Raw genomic sequence first — 24,143 nt, 5'->3', positions numbered from 1 at the left:
CTCAAAATGCTACTGGCAGGGTCTGTCTACTACTAGTACTATCACAGAAGTTCAGAACCACAGATTCTTCTCCATTGTCTTGGGAAACAAATGCAGCCCTTGCAGTGCCACACTTCATCATAAATCATCATCAGCAATCACAGGTAAGATAAGTTTGCTGTGAGGTATAACGCAAGACAGACTGGTAGTTCTTCTAATACTACAAATATAACTCAGTGAGGGTTTACCGCATCTATCTGTCTGCATGGTAAAGATGTGGCCAATATATTTTTTTATTTGACAGCACTGTCCGCTGACCTGCATGGCCAATTAAACCTTGCGATGTTGCACAACGTACATTATTTGGTGAAACAGTCCCCCCTCCACCCCCCCAACAAACACAAATGAACTTCAAATGTTTTCTTTTGAACATAACTTTGTGTCTCGTTTATTTTAACATAATATAAATAAAGATGATACAAAAATAAAATATATATTAAATCTTACCCCACAGCTGTCCCTACCCTCCCCTAACCCCAACCAAATTTCCACGTTCAATGTAATGTAAACCCCAACACCCAATTCCCACCCACCAACAAAAGGATTGAAAAAGGGGCAAACAAACAGGGTCCATCTCAAAGCCGGCGGGATTTCAAGTGTTTATCCACAATGAGCTTCACACGCTCCTCTATTTCACCCTCAAGCCTGGCTACCCAGAGGAGAATCTTTGTTTGGAATTGACAGCACCTACATTGGCATGCGTGTTGTGGGGGGGCGGCCGATGCTGAAAAAATCTGGCGGCGGGCGGCTGCCTGACCACGGCGACGTACTCCTGCAGGCTTGGGGGCCGGGGCATTGGAAGAAGCAGCAGCTGCTGCCGCCGCCTCCTCCTCCTCCTCCTCAGCCTGAGCCACCAGCCGGCGGTAGGCCTCAACGATGGCCTGCAGTTTCCGCTGCCGGGCCCGGACTGCCAACTCCTTTCTCGTTGGTTTTGAAGGAGTAACTATAAAGAAAGAGACAGAATTGTTGTAATCCAAAATCCCAGCAAATCAAGAACACAAAATGTATTCAACACATAGTGGCACAGTACAGTAGCACTAGCAAGCAAGCTGAGTACAAAAAATGGTGTTGTATCTATCTTGAACATTCTACGGCCTATATAATTAATTTGTTGGACTTTTTGGCATGGCATTATGCCTGCCCTAGTAGCATAGCATGGGTGTACTTCAACGGTCACACACATACGAACAGCTGTCTTTTTCATATCTCGTTTTTTTATATCATATACTCTGTGCTTCCGGGAACAGTGACAGTCTCAAACTAACATTAATTAACAGGGGCCAGCTAGTACTAGTAAATGTCTAGTAGAGACTATCATTCTTTATATCGCGCAACAAACCTTAGGTGGTTTGTGTTTCGCCAGCAATGACCCGGAATGCATCCAGTCGTCCCCTCCTTCCCTTGCCTTTGGGTTTGACCAAAACACCGCTGCTGAGACTATCCACTACCCACCGATATTGGGTGTGTCTCCCACCCACGCAGGCAGCTGTGTTTTCCCCTTTCCATGCTTCCACAACAACCCATGCATCCGACTGCTATCAGCCACCTGCATTGCTGATTCCAAAGTATCCTTCTATATTAGATGATTGGTGTTTTTTCCTTGCTCCTTTCATCATACTTAAAATCAATCTCCTTAGTGTTAATCCATCGCGGTCATGTAATGTTGTGGATAAGACTTTTTTAGTCTGCCACCAACCTTTCACAGCTGAGTTGTAGTCAGATAGAAGAGGCCTGTTATTTTATCAATTCCCGCCGGTGGTAATGCTAAGCTTGGTAATGACAAATAAAGGTGGCGTCATATATTGTCCAGTAGAACTTCAAGTTCATTATAAATATCAGAGTACAGTGAGGAAGTTTTCCCCACCCACCAAGTAATGCGGATCACTATTGAATGTAACTTACCATCGCCCACCGTTGTTGGCTCCTCCCCCACTGCTGCTGGTGCTGGTGTAGGTGCCTCTGGTCCTCCTGTCCCCTCCGGGATCGCCTCTGCTGACGCTGCGCCGCTGTCCCCGTCGGCAATGGTGGAGGGTACCGGTTCTGCACCTATAAAAATAAGTACACCTTTTTAGATGGATGCACAGCCCCCATTGTACTTGCTCACCAAGAATGGAGTTCTGCAAAACAGTTAAGTACAACGTAATCAGTAGTAGTCCACATTGCCTAGTACAGCAGAGTCACTACACATATTAGCATTCATTTGTTATGGTATGGTACCCAAGCTCATCTCATCTCTACTGCTACTCTAGTCCTTGGAAAGTTAGACTGAACCATGTAACCAGTTTGTACATCAATGTCTACAGTTTTGCGCATGCTACCTCGCAGCTTGTTGCGCAGTACGAGAAGACGCCTTTGAGGCCACATGATTGTTCAAAGCATACACCTGAAGAGTTTGGAAAATAAAAAGGCCCGTATTTACTTTTTGAATGTGGATTGGGGAATCGAGTTTGCTTACAGCCTCAGGTTACACCTTTTTTTAGCATGACTGCTAATAACTTGCATAAATGTATTTTTTTTCATACTGTCTAACGTGCACCACTTTTGTCATTATTTTTTGGCAGATGAGAAGATTTCCTTCTACGAAGCAGAGATTTCCAGAGCTTACCAAAAAGAGGCATATGTAACCAGTATACGTTCAATGGTGAGGGGTCTCCGACATTTCCCACATTTCCCTATCGTGCACTGGTAGCTGTACAAATGTAGATTACTTTATTCAGCATTTTTTAACTCTGGATTTTTTCTGGTGGGCCTTGACGTATTTCACGGAACAACTTAAAAACATTGATGTTACTTACTTAGTTACTTCTAACAAAATAAAGCTTTTGAAGTACCACATTGACTCGGAAGTATATTTTCAGTGTCTGTTGTCTTGTAGACTTACATGAGAGAGTGAGCAAAAGGGGGTTACTTAGGTTATGGATTGTGTAATAAAAGCATTGGGCATCTTGGTAATGGGGGTTCAGGAGTGGGATAATTGAATAATTGACCAATGACTGAGCCCATATAGGTTGTCGTTCAGTGAATTGTGGGTTCCTCAGAGTTCTGTGACTGAGGTGTAAGTAAGTAAGGTCCAACCTGCCTATCACCAACATCCAATTTTCTGGTGCATACATAGTTATGTATGTGACTGCATAGAAGAATACCCGCAAGAGTAGTAGTGGTATACTAACGTTTACAAAATACTAGACCAACATCTGGATGCATACTTGGTTGGTGTCAATTGGCAAAGAAGAGACATTACAGAGGAAAAAGCATAAGACAGGAGTGGACCCTGTGCCTGCAGCTATTCTATCACAGATTTTTTGAAAAGATTAATACCTTAACTAAAGAGTGGGCAACAGGGCAAGCTTACCTACAGACAGTCTAGTAGTAGCACAGAGAGTCATAGCAGAGGCTCTTTGAAGGAACAGAAAGGCAGGGACAGATACCCCAAATTTTGAAAACATAATCAAAATCAAAAAAGCATTTGTCAAAATTTATTTAGGAATGAAATGTCATTATTCGGTTGGAAAAAAAAAGCTCCGTTAGAAAGTTAGGGAAATATCATTGTTCCAAAAGAAAGCACTGTTGGACTTACTGGGGACAGCAGCAGGATCCTCAGTAGAGGAGCTCTGTGCCTGTGGTTCACCCGCCGACTCGGTCCCAGCCTTCTGCTTGCCCCTGGGTTCTGTGGTTCATGTAAGAAATAATAAAGAAAGAGAAAAACATTGAGTGCTGTGAAACATAGACATCATTTCAAAAACCACTGCTACAACATTAAAAGAAACACACATTGATCTACCAAATGACTACTGCCTTGCATGATTCACTCACTGTATATATACTTGGAGAAAACAAATCAAATGTTCCATAAACATTCTGATTGCAGATTACTAAGTAACACAGAGGCAGTAACAACTGAACAACACCACCGATTCAAGAATGGGGTAATCAATTATCTGTAAGTAGGCATTTCTTTTTTTATTTTTGCCAGCAAAATGCATAGATCACAAGGAGGAGACATGCTTAACTTTGTGCATACTAACACAAAATTGTACGTTTGTTGCATCATATTTTGTTCTGCTACTGACTGAATGCTACTGCTGCCCTACCCACTCACTAAACAAACTACATCAGTTCTATGGAGGGCTGAGGCAGGGGCGGCTCTAGGCTCATGGTGGTCCTGGCCAGGGAGCGTAGGTAGGGGGGCCCGGAAGAGGAGGTCGGACGGAGCACGGAGGCCAGTGAAGAGGGGGGAGTCAGGGTGTTTGGAAGTGGAACAGAGCCGGAGGCACCAAATCCCTGCCAGGGGCCGCCACGCAAATATGTATCCATCCTCTGAGGATTATTAAATTAAGGATATATATTGGTGTGGTGGCCCCTGGCGTTTGGTGGCCCTGTGCAGTTGCACAGCTTGCACATGCCTAAAGCCGGCCCTGGCTGAGGTAAGAAGAACAAAGTAACTTTAGCATTCATTGCCAGAGGAGGATTCATGCAGAAGAGAAGGCCGTGAAAAAAAAATGATACAATATGCAAACACATACAATTATCCATCAACCGCTATTTCACTGGCGGAAAAAGGAAGGACACGACTCTATTAATAGCATTAACTAACTTCAGTTCTCTACAATAAAGAAAATCTCACATCAATAAACAGCAAAAGCTAGCGCCAAATTGAACACGCAAGAGTCAGTGAAGAAGCGCAGCACAGACCAGTGTCATACAATTACAGTAGATATAACGGAATATATCGGAAATGTAACTAGGAGCACCAGTCATCGGGTTACTTATTCAGCCAAGATTTACAAAGATACAATAACAATACTTATACTACTATAGATATATATACACACACTTTTTATTTTGGGTAGCCACTCACCAAGACCCACGACCTCGACACCAAGCAGGTCCAACAGGTCCTGCTCCCGGTCCAAAATGTCTGCCCAGCAGTGGGTCAGCTGATGGTGGGTACGCTGGATACCGGAGCAGCGGAAGACTGCCCGGCGCACCTTCGCCCACCACCGGAGACGCTCTTCAATCTGGTGGTAGCCGGAGCCGGGCCTGCCGCCTGCTGCCAAGATCAAGGGGAGGTGGCGCTGGATAAAAAAGACCAGGGCAGCCACCTCCTCATCCCCAAAAAGTTGGCGGGGCTTCACCCCTAGGGGGCGCATTCTGCCGCAAGGCAGCCGGGTTTTTTGTGGCACAGGCGCCCTTGACCATGGTTCTGGGTGGAGGGGAGAAGAAAAGTTCAAGACAAAAAGGTAGGGGAAAGAAGAAGCAAGGTAAAAGAAGGAAGTAAAATAAAACAATAGAAAAGTTGTAAAAGTAGAAATAAAATGAAAAATATAAACCTAGGCACAGAGAGAGATAGGTAATAACTAAAGAAAGTTTGAAAAAGTGGGTAAAACGACCAGGATTGAAGAGATATCAGCAAGATGCTAAAGTAGACCCAAAACCATAGCCAGAGTGTGTGATCCAAGATGGCTGCGCCCATCGCGACCGTGTGGGTAGGTTTGCGCGATATTTAGCGCGATCACGCACTTTTGTAGTGCGAATGAGAAGATGAGTTCCCGAACATGTCTTGCACAACCCGAACACGTTACTTGTGACCCGGAACAGGAAATAAGGGAACGCAAGCGGGCGGGACAAACCTCTTGGGTAACTTAGCGCGCTAGCCATCCCGAGCATGCAGGTAACGCCCCGAACACGCGCACCGCGCTCCCGAAGACGAAAAACGGCGGGCAAACGGGTCTAGCAAGCAACTACGCATGGCTGCGGAGCTACGCGTAGTTCGCGGAGTGCAAGTGCGTCTTCGCGTAGCTCCGCGGAGTCCGACTCCGCGAACTACGCCCAGGGTTAAATTTTGTACGCATTTTAGGAAGTCAACTAATTGCACTATTACTTGAGGTGTTCAAAATGTAATGTGTGCCTATTCTATTGTACATGGCTGGAATGTTTGGCTATACATCCATTCCAAAATTCAAAATTTAGGAGAACTAATTTTGTTGCTATTTCCTATCTATCCCTATGAGGAGCCCACACTATTCTTGTCATGATGAGTTTGGTCTTACCTATATTGAAGATCTAATTACATTAACACCATTGTTGATTTGGGATTTTTGGGGGGAATAATCTCAATGCCATTGCGAAGTGGAACATCAAAGAGTACTGTTTACAATGTTTCAAAGGACCAAAAATCCTGTGACTTTTGTATATTAAAACTGCCATGGACTATGTGCAGAGAGGGACCCAAATTTTGTTATCCTACTGCTAACATTATAATCAGACAGACTTTAGATAACGTTGTCCTTTTTGGAAAGCAGATGTAACATGAGGGAGTCAACCTGATGTGTAACTGCACAAAATGTTCTGGGTTTGGAACCATCTTTTTTAATTGTCATGGGATATTTGGAAATGGCTCTTCTTTCTAGGTTTAGATCAGGTACAATACACAGTATGTTATCCTTTGCCTTGAGACAATAAAATAGTGGATTATCATGTATATGTCCATGTGATGTTACTTCCCCAGAGACACTATTGCACTCAGAAATGCAATGTGCGGGAGTCAATTGAATTTACTAAATCTGATGTGTAACTGTACAAAATCTTCTAGGTTTGGAACTGTTTCTTTATTGTTTATTTTTGGGCATTTAATTGCTCTATTGAAGCACTACAGGTTTAACAGATATAGGGGCAGATGTGTCAAGGAATTTTTGCATTCCCAAACAGGCAGATTTGCATAGTAAGTACCTAAGAATAATATATCTCATGTCCGAAGTAGAACTTCTTTATTGAGCTGATCTTTTACATGTTGGAATCAAATCTTTATTAGTTGAAAACATATCTCAATTCATTCACATCCTTTACAAAGGGTGTGAATTGACTTCTGGAGAGAAGTTTGAATGCAGAAAATAAAACCGTACGGTGAAAGTGTGAGAGAAATAGTGAAAAGTTACTTAAAAGAGCAAATGCAAGGAAAAGGTACAATGATGGAAGTTGGGAGCAGCAAGGAAGTAAAGAAGAATTGGCAACAGTTATGAGTGAGAGAAAGAAGAAAATAAAAATAGCATTCTTGTGATTTTTTCCAGAGAAAACTTTGGGAAACACTGAATAAAATAATGAAATCTATAATAAATCAAAACTTAAAAGAGTAAAGCCTAAATAAACTTTTTTTGACTTGGAGGAGAAGCAAGAGAGGGCATTTGGAGGGGAGGTGGTCTATATAGGAGGCTAACAGCTACCAGGCGTAAACAGTGAAGATGTTATAGAAAATACATTGAACCCCTTTGTCGAGGAATAGCAGTCTAATTGACTGGGAAGGGAGAAAGTAGTAGGCGCAAGGATGGGCAGGATTCAGAGAAACATGGGACCGCCCTGGATAATGCCAAGCGCGAGGCTCGATGAGCGTGCACTTAGGGCCCGGCCTCTCGGCTCCTCACCACGCCCTTAGGAGAGTAGGCGGCCGGCTCGCCCAATGGGCGACCAGCCGCGATCCATTTCCTGGTCGGCAGGTGACGCGCATCCGGTGCGGGTTAGGGCGGAGACTCTGGCCTAGTCAGGCTCTGGGAGTCGTGGTCCCGGTCTCTTGCCTCTCCTGCGCCGGATGTGCGGACACCTCGCCGCACCTACTTAGCTTAACTTAATTTGGTTGGCCTCGACTTAGTTTTGGCTGTAGTTTACTGTTAGCTTGGAACGGGTACTGTGTCCTGGTCCAGAGCGGCGATCAGGATCTCGGACCACGCGACGGCCGGGAGCGGCGTCCTTCAGAGCAGCCCACTGACGGAGATGAGTTTGATTGCAGACGGAGAGCAGCAGCAACGTTGTGCCAGGAGCCAGGTTGGAGGGTGAGGTGTCGGGTGTCCCGGGGAGCTGCGGGCAGCCGTGAGAGGCGGTGAGGGGCTGTTAGTACGAAGCCGCTGGGCTGGGGGTCTCTCCCGTGGCCCGCAGCTTCCTGCAGTGTCCTGCGTCTTTGTTGGTGTGCATCGGGCGCCTGGCATCTTCGCTGCCGACCTGGGGGGGTGGGGAGCAGGGTTCCGGGGCTGTGGAGCAAGCTTGCGGGTTAATTGATCCCACCTTTGAAAGAACATCCACTGTCAGTGCCCATGCTTGTGAACGGATTTGAATTTGTGCTGTGTTTACCATTGCGACAGCTTTTCGGTTCTTGATGAAGTCTATGCTGGGCGGTATGCCAGTAATAGGGGAGGGGTCAGAATTCTCCGAGATTTTATATTGTCATGGCTGATTTGTCTGATACCCCTAATTAGGTGTTTCGGGTGTTTTTTCATCAGGGTAGTTAGTAAAAGGTGATGCACGGCATAAGGTATGCTAATCATTCCTAAATTCTCATATTGGGAACATCTTAAGGTCTCCAGTATAAACAAATAAAATGGACCGTAGACAATATATTTACTATCAAGAGCAGTTTAAAGTTATCCGTAATGTCAGTCGATACCACAAACAATTCTCTTCTGAAATGTAGTGTAATTCTTGGCATGCGTCACACGAGGTTTGTAGATCGAAGAAGGACCGATGTAATGGTGCGGGTGAGACCGGTTCAGTCACAGTGCCTAGACCCCTTCATTAGATTGCTGGCAAAGCGAGGGGCGTCAATTAAATGGGGTAACGGAATGTAACCTTGTACAGCAGAAGGCGCCTTCAAAATTGCGAATATAACATACATATGTGGGGGCATGTCCCTTAATTAATGCGCAGGTTGTACTACTTTATGAAAAGGACTTGTGAAGCCCATATTAGAATAATGAAAGAAGAGTCGAAGTCATTAACAAAGTAACCAGCAGTAAGTTCATTATATGAACAGGAATGGACACTGTACTAAGAGTACAAAGTTGGTTGTATATGGTGTTAAGACCAGGAGGTACATATGGTGACCTTGTTACGGGTACGGCATGTTAGTGATTGTCGATAAAGACAAAAGGCAAGGGCAGGAGACTGCAGACCCTGGAAACGGAGCAGTAAATGATTGATAAAAACATTGCTCTCTCACTTAATTATCATAGGAGTAATACAGACTGAATGTCAGAATGGAGAATCATTGAGCCAATCTGCATGCGCCTACAAAAAAGGGAGATTGTGGCTTGCTGAGGGGTGTTTCGCCAGATAATGCACAGCGCACCTGGAGGCATTGAACAATTGCGTGTTCAGTACTTGATTTACAATTGCTTTACAAAGCAAGAGGCCCAAATGGCTCTTGCGTCTCCCTGACCCCTTCCCCCTTTTAGTTCTGTCAATATAACACACAAAACCCCCTTTTTTAGTGAGGGTTTTGAGGAGGTAAAAAGGAAGACAACTCAATTGGAGTGAAGTGAAACGCTTGAGATGAATCTTGGATGAGCATGCGCGACAACTGTCTCAAGGGTAACAAGGGCTTATACAGGGTTAACGGCCAAGATCACTTACTCTGTGTAATCAAAACAAACATATGAAATGAAGGTACCTTGAATGTCTAACGTGGGAGGGAGCAATTATATAGTCCCTCAAAGGCTAGTGCGAACAGGCACGTGAGCCCTATACCAAGGCTCCAAGCAGGGGACAGGGTCTGGCATTGAGGGAAGACCCCCTTAAGCACCTCCAAACAAGAGTGTACGATGGGAACTGTAAAATAAAAAGGAGAATCTTCCGGTTTAAAAAAACGCACCTGTGCTAAAAATCACTGAAATGGATTAATAACTTAAATGTGCTTGTAAAAAATGTAACAAACACTGCAATATAGCTCGGATGGAACCATGAACATCTGGCACTTTGCAGAGTATCAGATTCTGGTAACTGACCATATGGTCTGATGGAATAAGGTTTGGTGTTGCAGGCATTGATTCTGCGTCAAGTTTTCTCGTGCTTCGGCAGAAGCACATACCAAGGGTTGCATGCCAGATAGTGATGCCGTAGACGTAGAGCACTAATTTAAAATAGGTAAAAAACGTAGCAGAGTGGGCGCGCATTCTGTCGCGATCTTTGCATCATGAATTTTCTTCCCTTTCGATAGTTTGCAACCCACATTATTGGTAAAAAATATAGTAAAAATCACACAAAAATGTAGAATTAAGTGGAAGCGTTGGTCTTCTTGCCAATGTATCATTGCACTTCAACTTCATGTTTCAGTGATTTCTGTACAGTAAGTGTGCTAAGTGAGTAGCAAGTTTGCTTGTTTGTTGTTGTTTTAAATGTGTCAAACTGCAAATTTGCAGATATTATTCAGAGCACTCATGATTACAATTGGTTTATTTTATGCTCATTTTTCACACATTGGGTCATTTCATTAGGGAGTTGAAGAAGGGTGATTAATTATTTTAGTTGGCAGGTCACAAGACTTAAGTTGATCAACTTGGTGTGTAAAGGTGGGTGGATCGGGTTTAGTCTTATAATGAGGGCATCAAGATGAAGCAACAGAGTTGCGTTTTTTCCACTCCATACTCGCCCATAATGGAGACTATATTTGACACCAGGCGTGTTCTCAGTGTGGAAGGGAGGCAGATGCCCACCCCTTCCTGAGGGGGGCCAACAAGATAGGAGGAACGTAATAGTGTTGTAAGGAAAGAAGGCCCTAGTGTAATTTTTCCGATTCATCCCCTTATATGGGGATAGAGTAACATATTCTTATAACATAGAAATCAGTACCTTATTCGGACTGAGCCTATGCGGACCAAATACGGCATAGTTACTTCCACTAAGTTCTTAGAATCGACGATGATTTCTTAGAGGATCCTGCCTTCAGCAGCTTAGGGACTTCCCCTTGCTTGTATGTTAATGTATCTAGGAATCAATGAACTTTCTATGAATTGAGTCCTTATACGACATTATTAAGGCTAATCACACGTCAAGGTCCCTCCAGCGGATGCAGTGAGAGATGCTGTCTTTCCTCCAGGCGGAAATTTCAGCTCCAGTGTTTCTGGATTTCCCTGGCGGGGGAGCTGGGAAATCAAGTTCCGTAAAAGAGATACGAGACCTCCTTCATTCTAAAACCAAAAGTACAGAGCATTCGTAGAGAATTCTTGGGATAGTCTCTTAGCAGAGAATTACTAAACCTAAGCTACTCCTCATTTACTCATTCCCTCGTACTAGACTTAGGGTGGTACACTGGGGTAGGAGCACCAGTTGAGTGCTTTTAGCCATCTTTTAGCATGGTGTTTAATTTGATAGGTTTTAAAGCAACTTATGGCTTGGAAACCATAGAATACCTGTACAGTACTATATTATAATACTGTTCAAGTATACATCGTACTTTATAACCAATATTGCCATTATAGCAGTGCATTTCTTATGCTTGAAGTTCACAAGCTAGTCCCGGCCGTGGCGGGTCTTGAGTGCCCTACTTATTTCACGGTAGTGCAGCAGGTGCTCCATATGTTGGGGCCGAATTTTGTACTAAAGAGCCGACGGCCTCAGTTGATTCTTTAGAATTAGGGGCGGCAGCCTTAGCGGCAAGGTCGGGCTCATCACCTGACACTGTGAAGAGAGTGGGATGCTGGTGGTCGGCTTGTTTCCCCTTCATATCAAACCTCGGTGGCTGTTACATAATGCTTGCAACTTGGTCATGACTATGCCTGACTTTTCCATTTCTCTCCTGTTCATTAGTGTGCCCTGCCAAGGTGGTAGGGGTACGGGGCACTCATCCGGGCGGCACGCCAAGGGGCGATTGCAGCAGCGGCGAGTGAAGAAGCTACTAGGCTTGAACGGGACGGAGTTTTTGGGCGGGCGTCAGGGGCATGCAAATGCGGCAGCTGGGGCCTGCACGATGCCACGCCGGTCAGAGGGTCCCAGAGTACGACTAAGAGCCTTGAGGGCTTCAGCAATCCAAGTTGTGCTCAGTGAAGGGCCGCTTGTGTAATTCACCACACCACACCGAAACGACCGCCAGGGATCTGACATTGTGGCTCAATGGGGGATTGGCCAAGTTGTGCTCAGTGAAGGGCCACTTGGGTCATTTCTCACACCGAACGATCAAAGGAGATCGGATGTTTACCGAGATGATGGGCATCTATCTGACTTGGGCATGGATATAGAGATCAGAGGCAGAAGGTCTTTTAGGCAGAGCTTATGTGGTGGTGGGGAGGGTGACGGATCTTGGGGCCCTGGTCACCCTTGTGGCGTTAAAGACACTGTAGAACATTGACATGGACTTACAGAGTGAACGGGAGTCCTCCTTTTGCGTACTCCCTAGGCCAGCACTGAGGGGAGAGACGGTAAGCTCTCCGCACTGAGATAGGGCCCACCGGCTGGGGAGGCAAGGGCGCCAGGTTACGAGCCTCCTGGGATCCTGGGCAGCCTGGTGGGCGAGGGGTGGGCCCCGGATATGGCGGACAAGGACCAGAGGGAAGGGGCCCATCACCCAAGGACGCAGGTGGGTTCCACCTTGCGTGGGGTGCTCAGATATGGAGGGGCGGGTCAGTGGGCCCCTTAGTACTGGGGGAAAATAAGTAACTAGTATAACTCAGAAATTTGAATGTCAATATTAAAATGTTATTGATCTTATCAATTTGTAATATGTATTGTTTAGTCATGTTTATGAAATTTTGATAATTAACCATGGCCGTTTTACCCCCACCCTTTCTTTGAAGTATGAATTTGATGGTGGGTCATATCAACTGTCTTGGCGGGCGGGGAGCATGCTGGGAGGTCCGGGCTCTATGCCAAGCACGAGGCTCGACGAGCGTGCACTTAGGGCCCGGCCTCTCGGCTCCTCGCCACGCCCTTAGGAGAGTAGGCGGCCGGCTCACCCAATGGACGACCGGCCGCGATCCATTTCCGGGTCGGCAGGTGACGCGCATCCGGTGCGGGTGAGGGTGGAGACTCTGGTCTATTTAGGCTCTGGGAGTCGTGGTCCCGGTTAAGCATGGGCGGAAAATCCGTTCCGCTCACGGATTTTGCGGGTTTTCTGTAAATTCGCAATCCGCGAACTCTCGCGAATTTACCGAAAATTCGCGCGCAGCGGATTTTTTTCTTCGTGATACAATATTGCGGCGTGCAGCGTTCACTTACCGTCATTCGTGGGTTTGCTGAGTTGTTTTTCTCAATATTTTGCGAGTGCTGCGCCATTTTGGATCTTGCTGCGGGATCCCGCGGGAGTTTGGCGAAGCATCACGAGAGTTCACAATTGCGAACATGTAGGTGCGGCGGGCAGCAACAATCTCGCACTCGCAAAATTACAACATTTGCAATTCTGCACAAGAAATCCACTAGCAAGCAGCATAGTCCTTCTGAAAATGATGATTTTTATCAGAATAACTCCTTAGGTTGACATTTGCCTGCACTTTTTTGGATTTGAGGCCTTTTGACTTTCTTTGGATCACTTTTGGATTAGAAATCAACTTTCACAAGTAAGTTTGTTTGGGGCATTACAGTTGCTGCTCTGCAGAAAAACGAGTTTTGCAAAACTGAAAGCACTCAGCAGGTGCAAAAGTTCACTCATCATTAGTAACCATCCCCTGTAGTACTTCCTGAGGGGCCCCTCCAGAGTTCAGTTGCCTATGTTTGTTTGGGGCATTACAGTTGCTGTTCTGCAGAAAAACGAGTTTTGCAAAACTGAAAGCACTCAGCAGGTGCAAAAGTTCAAACTCATCATTAGTAATAGTAACCATTCCCTGTAGTGCTTCCTGACTGGGGCCCCTCCAGAGTTCAGTTGCTAGTTGCAACAATTCTATGACCCTGCTCTGACCCTCACAGCAGGCTCATAGAATAGCTACAAGTAGGCCACAAAGGTCCTGGAAAAAAAATGCACTGCAACAGAAAGCAAATTACAGATAAGGAAGCAGGTGCCAGACTGGAATATAAAACAGTGACACATTAATAAATCAACCCCAAATTAATTCATGTCAGTTGAAGCAGGGCAGGTGTGCTTGCTTCCCCCCCCCATAATTTAGAGTGATGATGAACCAGAGGGTGGCATTGATGTACCAGATGGTGGCATGGGTGAAACAGAGGGTGGCAGTGGTGAAACAGAGGGTGCTGGGAACCTGATGTAGAAACAACATAGTCACGACCGTTGCGAGCCAACAAGTAAGTTCGCAATTGCGAACTGGTACAAAACCCTCACGAACTGGCAGAAACCCTTGCGAACACCAAAAAAAAATCCGCAAATTCGCGAGAATTCGCGGATTTTGCGGATTGCGAGTTCGCAAATACGCAAATTCGCGAACGCCAGATTCGCAAAATTCGCCCATGCCTAGTCCCGAACTGGCAGAAACCCTTGCGAACACCAAAAAAAAAAAATCCGCAAATTCGCGAGAATTCGCAGATTTTGCGGATTGCGAGTTCGCAAATACGCAAATTCGCGAACGCCAGATTCGCAAAATTCGCCCATGCTTAGTCCCGGTCTCTTGCCTCTCCTGCGCCAGATGTGCGGACACCTCACCGCACCTACTTAGCTTAACTCCCACCCACCCGTCCCTTTGATCAGTAGTTTGAAGGGGGCGTGGCGTTAAAGAGACTGTAGAACATTGACATGGACTTACAGAGTGAACGGGAGTCCTCCTTTTGCGTACTCCCTAGGCCTGCACTGAGGGGAGAGACGGTAAGCTCTCCGCACTGAGATTGGGCCCACCGGCTGGGGAGGCAAGGGCGCCAAGTTACGAGCCTCCTGGGATCCTGGGCAGCCTGGTGGGCGAGGGGTGGGCCCCGGATATGGCGGACAAGGACCAGAGGGCAGGGGCCCATCACTCAAGGACGCAGGTGGGTTCCACCTTGCGTGGGGTGCTCAGATATGGAGGGGCGGGTCAGTGGGCCCCTTAGTGCTGGGGGGAAATAAGTAACTAGTATAACTCAGAAATTTGAATGTCAATATTAAAATGTTATTGTTCTTATCAATTTGTAATATGTATTTTTTAGTCAATTTTATGAAATGTTGATAATTAAACATGGCCGTTTTACACCCACCCTTTCTCTGAAGTATGAATTTGATGGTGTGTCGTATAAACTGTCTTGGCGGGCGGGGAGCATGCTGAGAGGTCCGGGCTCTATGGATTTTGGCTAGTTCATAGAAGATGGAGTGCCTTGAGAGAAAGGTAAGTCAGTGTTGGTGGTTTTGTAAAGGTAAGCATTTTCACAGGTTGAGTTATTTGGCTGAGGTCTGAATATTTAAAGGAATCAGTAAATGAAGTTGGGGGTAGGTGAGCAGTGAATAAAATGTGATTATTAATCAGTAGTAGTGATTTTTGGGAAAGTTGGGGTCATTTTGGAGCTGTTAAATGTCCTCCAGTCTTCTTTGACTGGTCTCTTGTGAGGGTTCTATGTTTGGATGGTATAGCCTCATGAAAGGTGGGTGTTGCATAGTATCCAATCCAAGCTTTAGCAATGAAGAGGAGGCCCAGGTTTACAATGGAGATTGGGGTGCCAATGTTTAGACAATTCTTGTTTATTGGTCATTCCTTGATTAGAAGCCAGCTCAGAGGGGTTAAGTTTTGGAGAGTTGGTAGGTTAGTAGTAGGAAGGAGGAGAAGGCATTGGCCTCATGCGGCAATCTGCTGAGGGTCGTACTAAGAACTCACTGGTCTTGATCCAGTTATGATGCCTTCAAGTCCACATACAAATAAAAAATGGGTAGTTGTTCTGGGCCGATAATTTCCAACCAGGCCAGAAGGGGGAACAAGGGTCAGAGGGCCAGCCAACCTTCCCTGGACCATATGTTCAAATAAGTCTTTAGTTTCAGAAGGAGGGATGGGATTGTGATCAGCCAGAATCAAATACTTCCCTCTCCCTAGAGATGGGAGAAACAGCAGGGCAGTGTGAGGTAAAGAAAGTAAATCGGAGATAGAAAACCCTTGGCCTAAGCAGAAGAGGAGGCAGAAGGCTTCTAAAAGAACCAACAATCTATAATGATATGCTGAGAAAAAACACAGGCAGAGGGCTGATGTAGATATAAAAAGTCATTGTTTTTTATCCTCCTAAAAGCCTTACAGGCATTGTCAATGTAGTGGACTATTTAATGTAATTCCTATATACTATCAACTGAATAAAAACCCTGAACCGTATGAAATGGGTGGCCCAGGTTAAGAAAGCACGTTATTACCTTTACAGTGATGTGATGTGCTACACATATGCTCATTACATAACTCTTCTTGTTGACTAACTAGAAAGAAAACGAATAAAACCTACATTTGTAAGGGCTTTGTAGTGTAAAGTACACTTCATGGCTTTCTAATACTCACGCAAAGATTACCCTTTTTAATGTGAATGGGAGCCAAATAGATTATATGTTCATGTGAATTTGGTGAAATTTGGTGCAATCTTGAGATAGTAGTGGTTTAGGGCTTTCTTAAAAAAATAGATTCTAATAGAGATTGAAAATTCCCTTAAGAAAACATTGTTTACACAATGAAGTCTTTGCTGTCTGATGGAGGATAAAGTGAGAGGAAGATTGTTCGGTGAATGACAATGGGAAAAGAGCAATACATATTATGGTTTTCCATATACCCAGAGAGAAGGAACAGTTATAGAAACCTACAGCTAGAACAAAGCAGTCTCAGTAGTGCTTTAAAGGTAATACATCATAACTTACAATTATAATATATAGGTACTTGTGTTGTTGGTTATTAAAGTCCTATGATGTAATTTTGCTTACCTGTACAAGTTTTTAAAACCCCAGAAGCCTGCCTGCAACTGCTAAGAGAGGAGGGCATGTAAAAGACGAATAAGGAGAGGGGACTTGAGGACACAAAACAAAACGAATGAGGAAAATGCTTTGTAAAAAGAGTTTTACCTAAGCAAATGGAATCTGACCCAGGTAGCCAGCCATTGACACATGACCAAATTGTAGGGATGAAAAATAAGTGGGAAATATTATAGAGCAGGAAGGATCTGGAGAAGGAAGGGGATAGATGTTGGTTAGAGGGATGCCAGTGAGAGAAATAGGTGAATGGCAGAGAGTTGTTAATAAATATGGACATTTTAAAAGATATTAGGGTAGCAAGATAGAGTCTCTGCAAGTCAAGAGAGTGCCCACTCATTTCACAATATGAAAACTCACATTTTAAATAAGCCTTACCTGAAATTTAAATTTAGCTTTTAGCCCACAACTGAAGAAAGAGCTGAGGCGCAGCAGTAAGGAGAGACGGGCTTCTAAAGAATTATAGTGACCATAAGGTTGAGAGATGTTATGACTTTTACAGTGGTGGAAAGAGTGTCAGGTTGACAAGAAGTGTTCAAATAGATAATCCAAAGGCCAAAATGCACCTCTCCTCTGCACAAATAATCCAACAATGCAAAGTGGTGCTTTGTAATAAAATGCGACATGAAGGAAAAGTCAATCAGCTCTCTAACAATATAGGGGTCCATTAGGATGGCTAGCAGTGCTGGAACCAGCGCCAGTGGTGGGGCGGTCCCACACTGCCAATTAGGATGCGACCACCACCCTTGCGGTTGCATTCCCACATATTCAACATTGTGGCGGGAGGTGCTGTGAGCAGCACCCGCCACAATGTAGAAAATGCATGGCGTGCTTTAGAATGCACAACGTGACAGGCACCACGAGATGCCTGCCACCTTGTGTATGCCAATGTAGGGGGGTACCATGGGTACCCCCCAAGTGCAGCCCCTCACCCACCCGGGACCCACAACAGGCCCCCACAGCGATTCCAGCATGCTTTTCATGGCTGAGTCTCCACCATCGAAAGGCATAACACCGCCCACATCATAAAGTGGATGATGGCCCCTGCAAGACACCACCACCATATAGGCCTTTTCCGCCCGGTAGGCTATCATGACGATGGCCTACCAGTGGAAAAGCAGTGGACGGTCTTTCTATCCGCCGCAGTACCCCCGCCGCAGTACCCCCCGTGCTATGGCAATCTGGCGTTGGCGATCCGACCACCATGCTAATAGTGTTTTAGCATAAAAAGTTGGCATAGGCACAATGCCAAACACATCACATTATGAAGAGGAGCCAGTTCTGTACCTCTGAAATTCAGGTGAGCTTGGAATAATGTCTATCTATGTGAATTTTCTTTTTCTCACACTATGATGTCTTCTGTTTGTCCCAAATCTTTTTTAAGTGTTCAGATTAAGCTGCATTTCACCTTTGAGAAGGCATTTCTTTGTATTTTCTATGTTGTTCGATGAGGGGATACCATGTAAGTATGCCAATGTTAAACATTTCCAAGATACCTGATTCCACTCTCCATTTTTCTTTGCCCTGGAGTATGACTAAACTATAGTTCTAAGCTGTGGGGAAAAAAATCAAGCTCTCCTGCCAAACAATTTCCCTGGGGTATTGAAATTGAACAATATCAGTCTTAAAGTGTTAAATGGTAAGTGTGGTACTTTGGGTATGGATTCTGCGCTTTAATGGGTGTTATGTCACTGAAAAGGGAGGGTCGGTGAAAGCGACATGACACACCTTTGACTTGCAAGATCATCATCATTTGTCTGACCCCTTGTTCCACCCTTAGTTCAAAAGCCACATCTAGCCTCTCAGTAGCTAGAAAAAAGGAAAGGTGTGTAAATGAAAGAAAATTCACAATAACATTTCTGCTGTGACCTTTTGCACATTTTTGTATACGTGACAATGTTGGATTTGTTCTTCTTCTGTTTACACATGTAGCTTCGCAAAACCTTATCATGATGCCTCGAACACCAAGCACAAAGCCTTTAGGCATGAATATACAAATGTAGTTCTATCTTTACCCACAGAGCTATCTATATATCCATAACATTGCTAATCTAAAAGTAAATCGAAAGGATGCTGTTTATTATAAATAATCAGTATCTCATATGATTAGCAGAGGAAGCACTTCAGCTGACACCGAGGGTCCCTGCATTCTGAGGCTTCACCACGCAGCGGTCTGACATTTCCCTGAGGGGTGAATGGTTCTTGACCAGGACGGGGTCCTACATTCTCTGCCGCCAGCTAATGAGGTTGATCTGTCCCTTAGGGGGATTTTTGGCTTTACACCTTCGTACACTCTAGGTACACATAGAGTAGGGTTTGCATAGTAGGAGTATGCCTGATTACTGCCTTGTTCATATGCCTGCATATATACACTGTTTTAGCACCATAGTAGAACTATATCTACTGTTTACTCTTTTTGTGCCGGTAATCACTCCCAACTGCTTTTGTCTACTGATTAGCTCAGCACATGTGTTTTATACAAGAATAAGTTTTGTTCAATAAATATATTGAAAAACATCCCAGCGTGTATTCTCTGTATTTTTTTCTGAGAACCAAAAAGCACGAGTGACTGAGCAAAAGGTTCTGATCTGTTACCACAAACCCTTAGGGGTCATGGTTGTCATGTTCAGTGGTTGCTAAAAACCATTTGCTCCGTGCTAAGGGTTTGGAGGGCTTATGGTGGCACAGTGAGCTAGCTGGTCTCAAGGCAAACATATCCTGTGGGGCGCTTGGAATCACTCAAGAAACCTTACCCAAAGTTTATGTTGTCCAACAAATACGCAGTTCCAATGGATCAGTGGGACCTACACGACTAGTGTACCAAATGACACGCATGGGGGAATGGCTGCTACCCATAATTAGAGTTCATGTGTGATGTTGGGGCACCTTCAATAATCACAATTGTATGCTCAGTGTACATACTTCACATATTGTTAATATAAAATACGTTTTAAAAAGGGTAATAATATTGGTTATAAGACTGTACAAGCTTATCAAATGAAAGGATATTTGATTGGAGTTTGATCATGAAATACCATGGAATAGATTCCCAATTCTTTGAATTAAGGCGTGTTGACTTGAGGCATCCTCCTCATGACAACAATAGAGTTGTCTCATATAATAACATCCTAAAGTAACTTCTCATGTTGTGGATAGCACCAGTGCATAGAAGAGAGCTTTGGCAGGTAATTAACAAAGAAGATAACTTGGCTCTCACTGTCCTAAGGGCCCAAAGTACTTTGCTGGCCAAACTAGTAGTCTGCCTTCCTTATTTAAGGCAGGAAGGGCCATCAGCATTCCATCAGCATTGGCCCCATTGGCTCTGTTGATTAAAATCCTATTCTGATGGGTTGAAAGAGTGCTGACCTATCAGATTAAGAGCACCCAACCATCTGTCGAATATAGGCATGCCTGCCTGAAGTCCATTTTTCTGTCCAGCACAATAAAAAGAAAAATTAAAATCATGTTCATGTTCATGACCCCCACACACAGGGAAAAATTCTCTGGGTGTGGGGGTTATGAATTTATTTTTTACTGAGTTTTATATAGCACAAACTTGACCTGGTATCGGGATTCAGAGCGCTTTACATAGCAATAGTTGCATTACATGAGGACACATTCCTTTTTTTTGTTTTTTTTTGTTAGGCACAGGGAGATTAAGTGAATTGCCCAGAATCACAGGATGTTCAGCGTCATTGCCAAAACTCGAACCTGGTTCCCCAGATTTGAGGTCGACCGCCCTAGCCATTCGGCCAAGTCCTCTATTGTTTACTTGTTTGTTTTTGAAAAAACAAACTCCAACATTTGGTGTATGGTTGTAAAAGCTGATGACAGTTGTTAGAAATTGGGGGGCATATTATCAAGGGGATTTATCTCCGCTTTTTTGGCTTTAAAAGCCAAGAAAGTTACCTAGCTGTCGCTAACACCAGTTAGTGACAGCTAGTAGGAGATAGCGACCATCTTGGGCCCCACTTTGCATGTCAGTGATATTTATCACTTATGACATGCAAAGTGGGTGTGCCAAGATGTTAGCGACTGGAAACAGTCGCTAACATCGCTATCTCCTATTACCAACTTTTGGAGATATTCGCGCTAAGCGCGAATATCTCCAAAAGCTAACACCTGCCCAGAGCAGTTCTTAGCCATGTTATCCAATGGGAGGTGGATAACATGGCTAAGAGCATTAGCTCGGTAATGCATGAATATCGCTGACTTTTCAGCGATATTCATGCATTGCGGCCGATTTTTATCGCATTTGCAATAAACCTTGGTAATACCAAGGTTTATCTGCGATAAAAATCGCCGCAGGTCGGCGATACATTTTTGTCTCTAACCAAGCAATAGCGATAATTATCGCTATTGCTTGGTAATATGCCCACCGGTCTTTAGTTGTCAGAGGTATAATCCCTGTCAAGTAGAGACCGACCCCCACATGCATCAAGCATTATTTGAGTCGCAAACGGTGCGATTCCTTGAAATCGGCCGTTTGCGATTCCAAAAATGCTTTTTTGGATGCATCAAGCAATTTTAGAAATCGCAACATTTTTGCGATTTCTAAAATTGTGATTGCTTTTAAGAAATCGCAAATTTGCGATTTCTTAAAAGCAATGCATGCGAAATCGCAATTAGGGGGTCAAATTTACCGAGTGGTTGAACCACTCGGTAAATTTGCAAAAAGTGTTTAAAATGCTGAAAATGCATTTTTTTCAACATTCATGTTACGGACACACATGTCCTTAGGACATGTGTGTGTGAAACATGATGCGAAAAATACATTTCAGGGGTGCATGGCCTGCGCCCATGAAATGCATTAGCAAATTGCGATTTTCAAAATGAAAATCGCAATTTGTTAAAGCCTTCCCATTGATCCCTATGGCCCATAGGAAACAATGGGAAGTGCGAATTCGCACTTTGGAATTCGCATAATATTTGAGAATCGGTAAAAATTGCGATTTTTACCGATTCTCAAATATTTTGCACAAATGTACATGCATCCCATTTTGCATTTCCTAATTTGCGATTCCCTAAAAATCGCAAATTAGGAAGTGCAAAATGAAACAATGATGCATGTGGGGGCACAATCCTAAGTCACAACAGATTCCTAAATTATCCTGTGCTCACCCCTAGTAGCAGCAAAAACAACAATTTAGACAGAATGGTGAGCAATGTCAAATATTCACCCCAGTGTTGAGATATGGGGTAAAATCTTTCGTTTTTTTTGCTCCCCAAGCCATTCCAATTTAAACTTAGCCTTCTGAAAATCAGTCTTGACGCTGTTCTCAATGTGAATCGTCCAGCCCGAACTGCCAGGCCTGGTCCTCCCTGGACCAGAAACAAGCAATCTAGGACCAGTTCCAGGGTTTCACCCCCTCATCAGCCAGACTAGCTTGAATCTAGTGGCATGGAGAACACAGGGCCCACGTCTATGCATACCCGTCCCACTCGGGGAGACAAATGGAAAAAGAACAATTGATGGACAGAATGTTGAACAATGTTCACCCCAGTACAGAGATTTGTGCCTAAATCCATATTTTTTGCCCTCCGTGCCATTCTAGTTTAAACCCAGTCATATGCAAATTAATTTTTGCCCTATTGCAATTACGATGATACGTTTTCCAATGCACCAATTTCTGTAGGCGTGAAGAGCAGAGTCTAGTTGTAGATCCATACGTTTCCGATTTGTGTGGGTCAGGGACCCAGTTCTAATGCCAAAAAGTGCCTTTGAAGTCGACATAATCTCTTTCAGCCCAGTCCTTCTGCCAAGCTAACCCGGGGGGGGTCAATCAATGCTTAGTGTGTGGACAGGACCCTACTTATTGAAGTGAGTCAGCCCCTCTCATTCCTCCTTGCCCAGGAAGACCCATCAGAATGTAGATACATGCTCAGAATACAGATGGCCATCACCTTCTTGTGTTTGGAGCTGTCTAGAGGAAATACACAAAATGTAGCTGTCACCCAACCCAGATATGTATTGGAGACAGGATGAAGGCACAAAAGAGCTAAGAGCAGAGAAATATCCACTTTCTAAAAAGGGGTGTCTTTGAAAATAACAGTATATCCAACTTCATGAGTAAAGAGAATTTATCACAACCATTCCAAACATATGAAACATGAAAAGGCTACTCCTCTGTGATAAGGACTTACAGTTTAAAACTGTATTAAGTCATTCCGAATGCTAGCCTACGAGAGGAGACGGCCTCACAGTAGTGAAAAACGAAATACGCTGTTTGTCACTAATAATGAAGGAATAATAATAAAGTAGTTTATAAAGCGCCTGGCGATGCCATCCCGGCGTGTCCCCGTGCTGTGGAGATCAATTTAGCAAGCAACAGTATCACCGCCTCTGCCTACAAACTGCATTAGAGATTATACAAATGGGTTTTCAAAAGACTTCTGAACATGGTCTCAGATTCTTCCAATCTTAGGGATGTCGGGAGTCTGTTACAATTTTTTGTCACTACAATTCTGAAAGAGCGACCGCCGAGTTTCGCTCTTTTTACACGAGGGATCGTCAGTTGACCCGTCCCCTCTGAGCGTAAAGCTCTTTTAGGGTCATACCTATGTACTAGATCTTGAAGATACGATGGAGCTTTATGCCAGAGTATTCTATGGCACACTAAGAGAGCTTTAAACATAACTCTCTTCCTGACCGGTAGCCAGTGTAGAGCCACTAAAGCTGGCTTGGATGCTGCTCACCTAGGGAGTCTCAGAACAAGACGAGCTGCTGTGTTTTGGAGGACTTGCAGGTGCCCCAGACTTTTGTCTGTGGCGCCTAAGAACAAAACGTTCCCGTAATCCATGCGGGACGTCACCAGCGCCTGAGTCATAGTGCGTCTGGCGTCCAGCGGAAGTAAGTCTAGGGTGTGATTAAGAGTTTTCAGTACTCCAAAACACTTTCCCACTAGGCGGTGAATGTGCCCTTCGTCACTGGCACACAAATTGCTGCCTAGCGCCAACGCAGGCACCCTTGCACCTCGCAGGCACCATTACACAACCCTAGAGAGGTGTAGGCTTTTGACTCATTCTCAAGTTCACAGCATGTTGTAAATCTGAGACTGTGTCAAATGCCATGGGTGCTATGTGACAATAAACAAAAAAATTGCTAGCCCTCCCACTTATTTAGTCTCTCTCTATGCTTTTGAGACCACAAACAAAAAACAAAGTCACTTTGTTTGTTGGGTAATTTTATTTAACCCTTTTACTCATTATTTTTGGTAAGATTTATCTTTTTCATGGGCAAGGAGAACACTTTATATACACCTATACACAATACAAAAACATTTATACATATTTACAACTACTATACAAATACCACATGAACAATGAATCAAACAGTTATCCACAAACTTCTTTTGTAAAACATATATATAGCAATTCTATATTCACAAATAATTAATCTTTGCGAGATAAACAAACCGCTATTAAACCCATAAGGTGAGAAAAAATGCGACAGAATTCAAAGTCAATTCACAATAAATTCCAACAAAATGCATGCGCCCATCAAGGGCAG

At 44.2% G+C, this 24,143-nt stretch overlaps 1 protein-coding gene across 1 annotated transcript in view; it reads right to left on the bottom strand.

The window, feature by feature from the left end:
• Positions 1–614: 614 nt before the first annotated feature.
• The window catches only part of LOC147698304 (uncharacterized), a 50,274-nt gene continuing 26,745 nt past the window's right edge, over positions 615–24,143 (bottom strand). The window contains exons 2-4 of the mRNA XM_086936220.1: positions 3,617–3,706; positions 1,942–2,085; positions 615–982 (exon numbers count right to left, since the gene is read on the bottom strand). Coding sequence (XP_086792346.1) covers positions 615–982; positions 1,942–2,085; positions 3,617–3,706 — 602 coding nt within the window. The remainder of the gene's footprint in view (positions 983–1,941; positions 2,086–3,616; positions 3,707–24,143) is intronic.

This window comes from Lissotriton vulgaris, chromosome 8 (genome assembly GCF_964263255.1).
Source record: "Lissotriton vulgaris chromosome 8, aLisVul1.2, whole genome shotgun sequence".
NCBI classification, from domain to species: domain Eukaryota; kingdom Metazoa; phylum Chordata; class Amphibia; order Caudata; family Salamandridae; genus Lissotriton; species Lissotriton vulgaris.
Note: the sequence above shows the minus strand (reverse complement) of the source record. Positions and strands in the feature narration are given on the sequence as shown.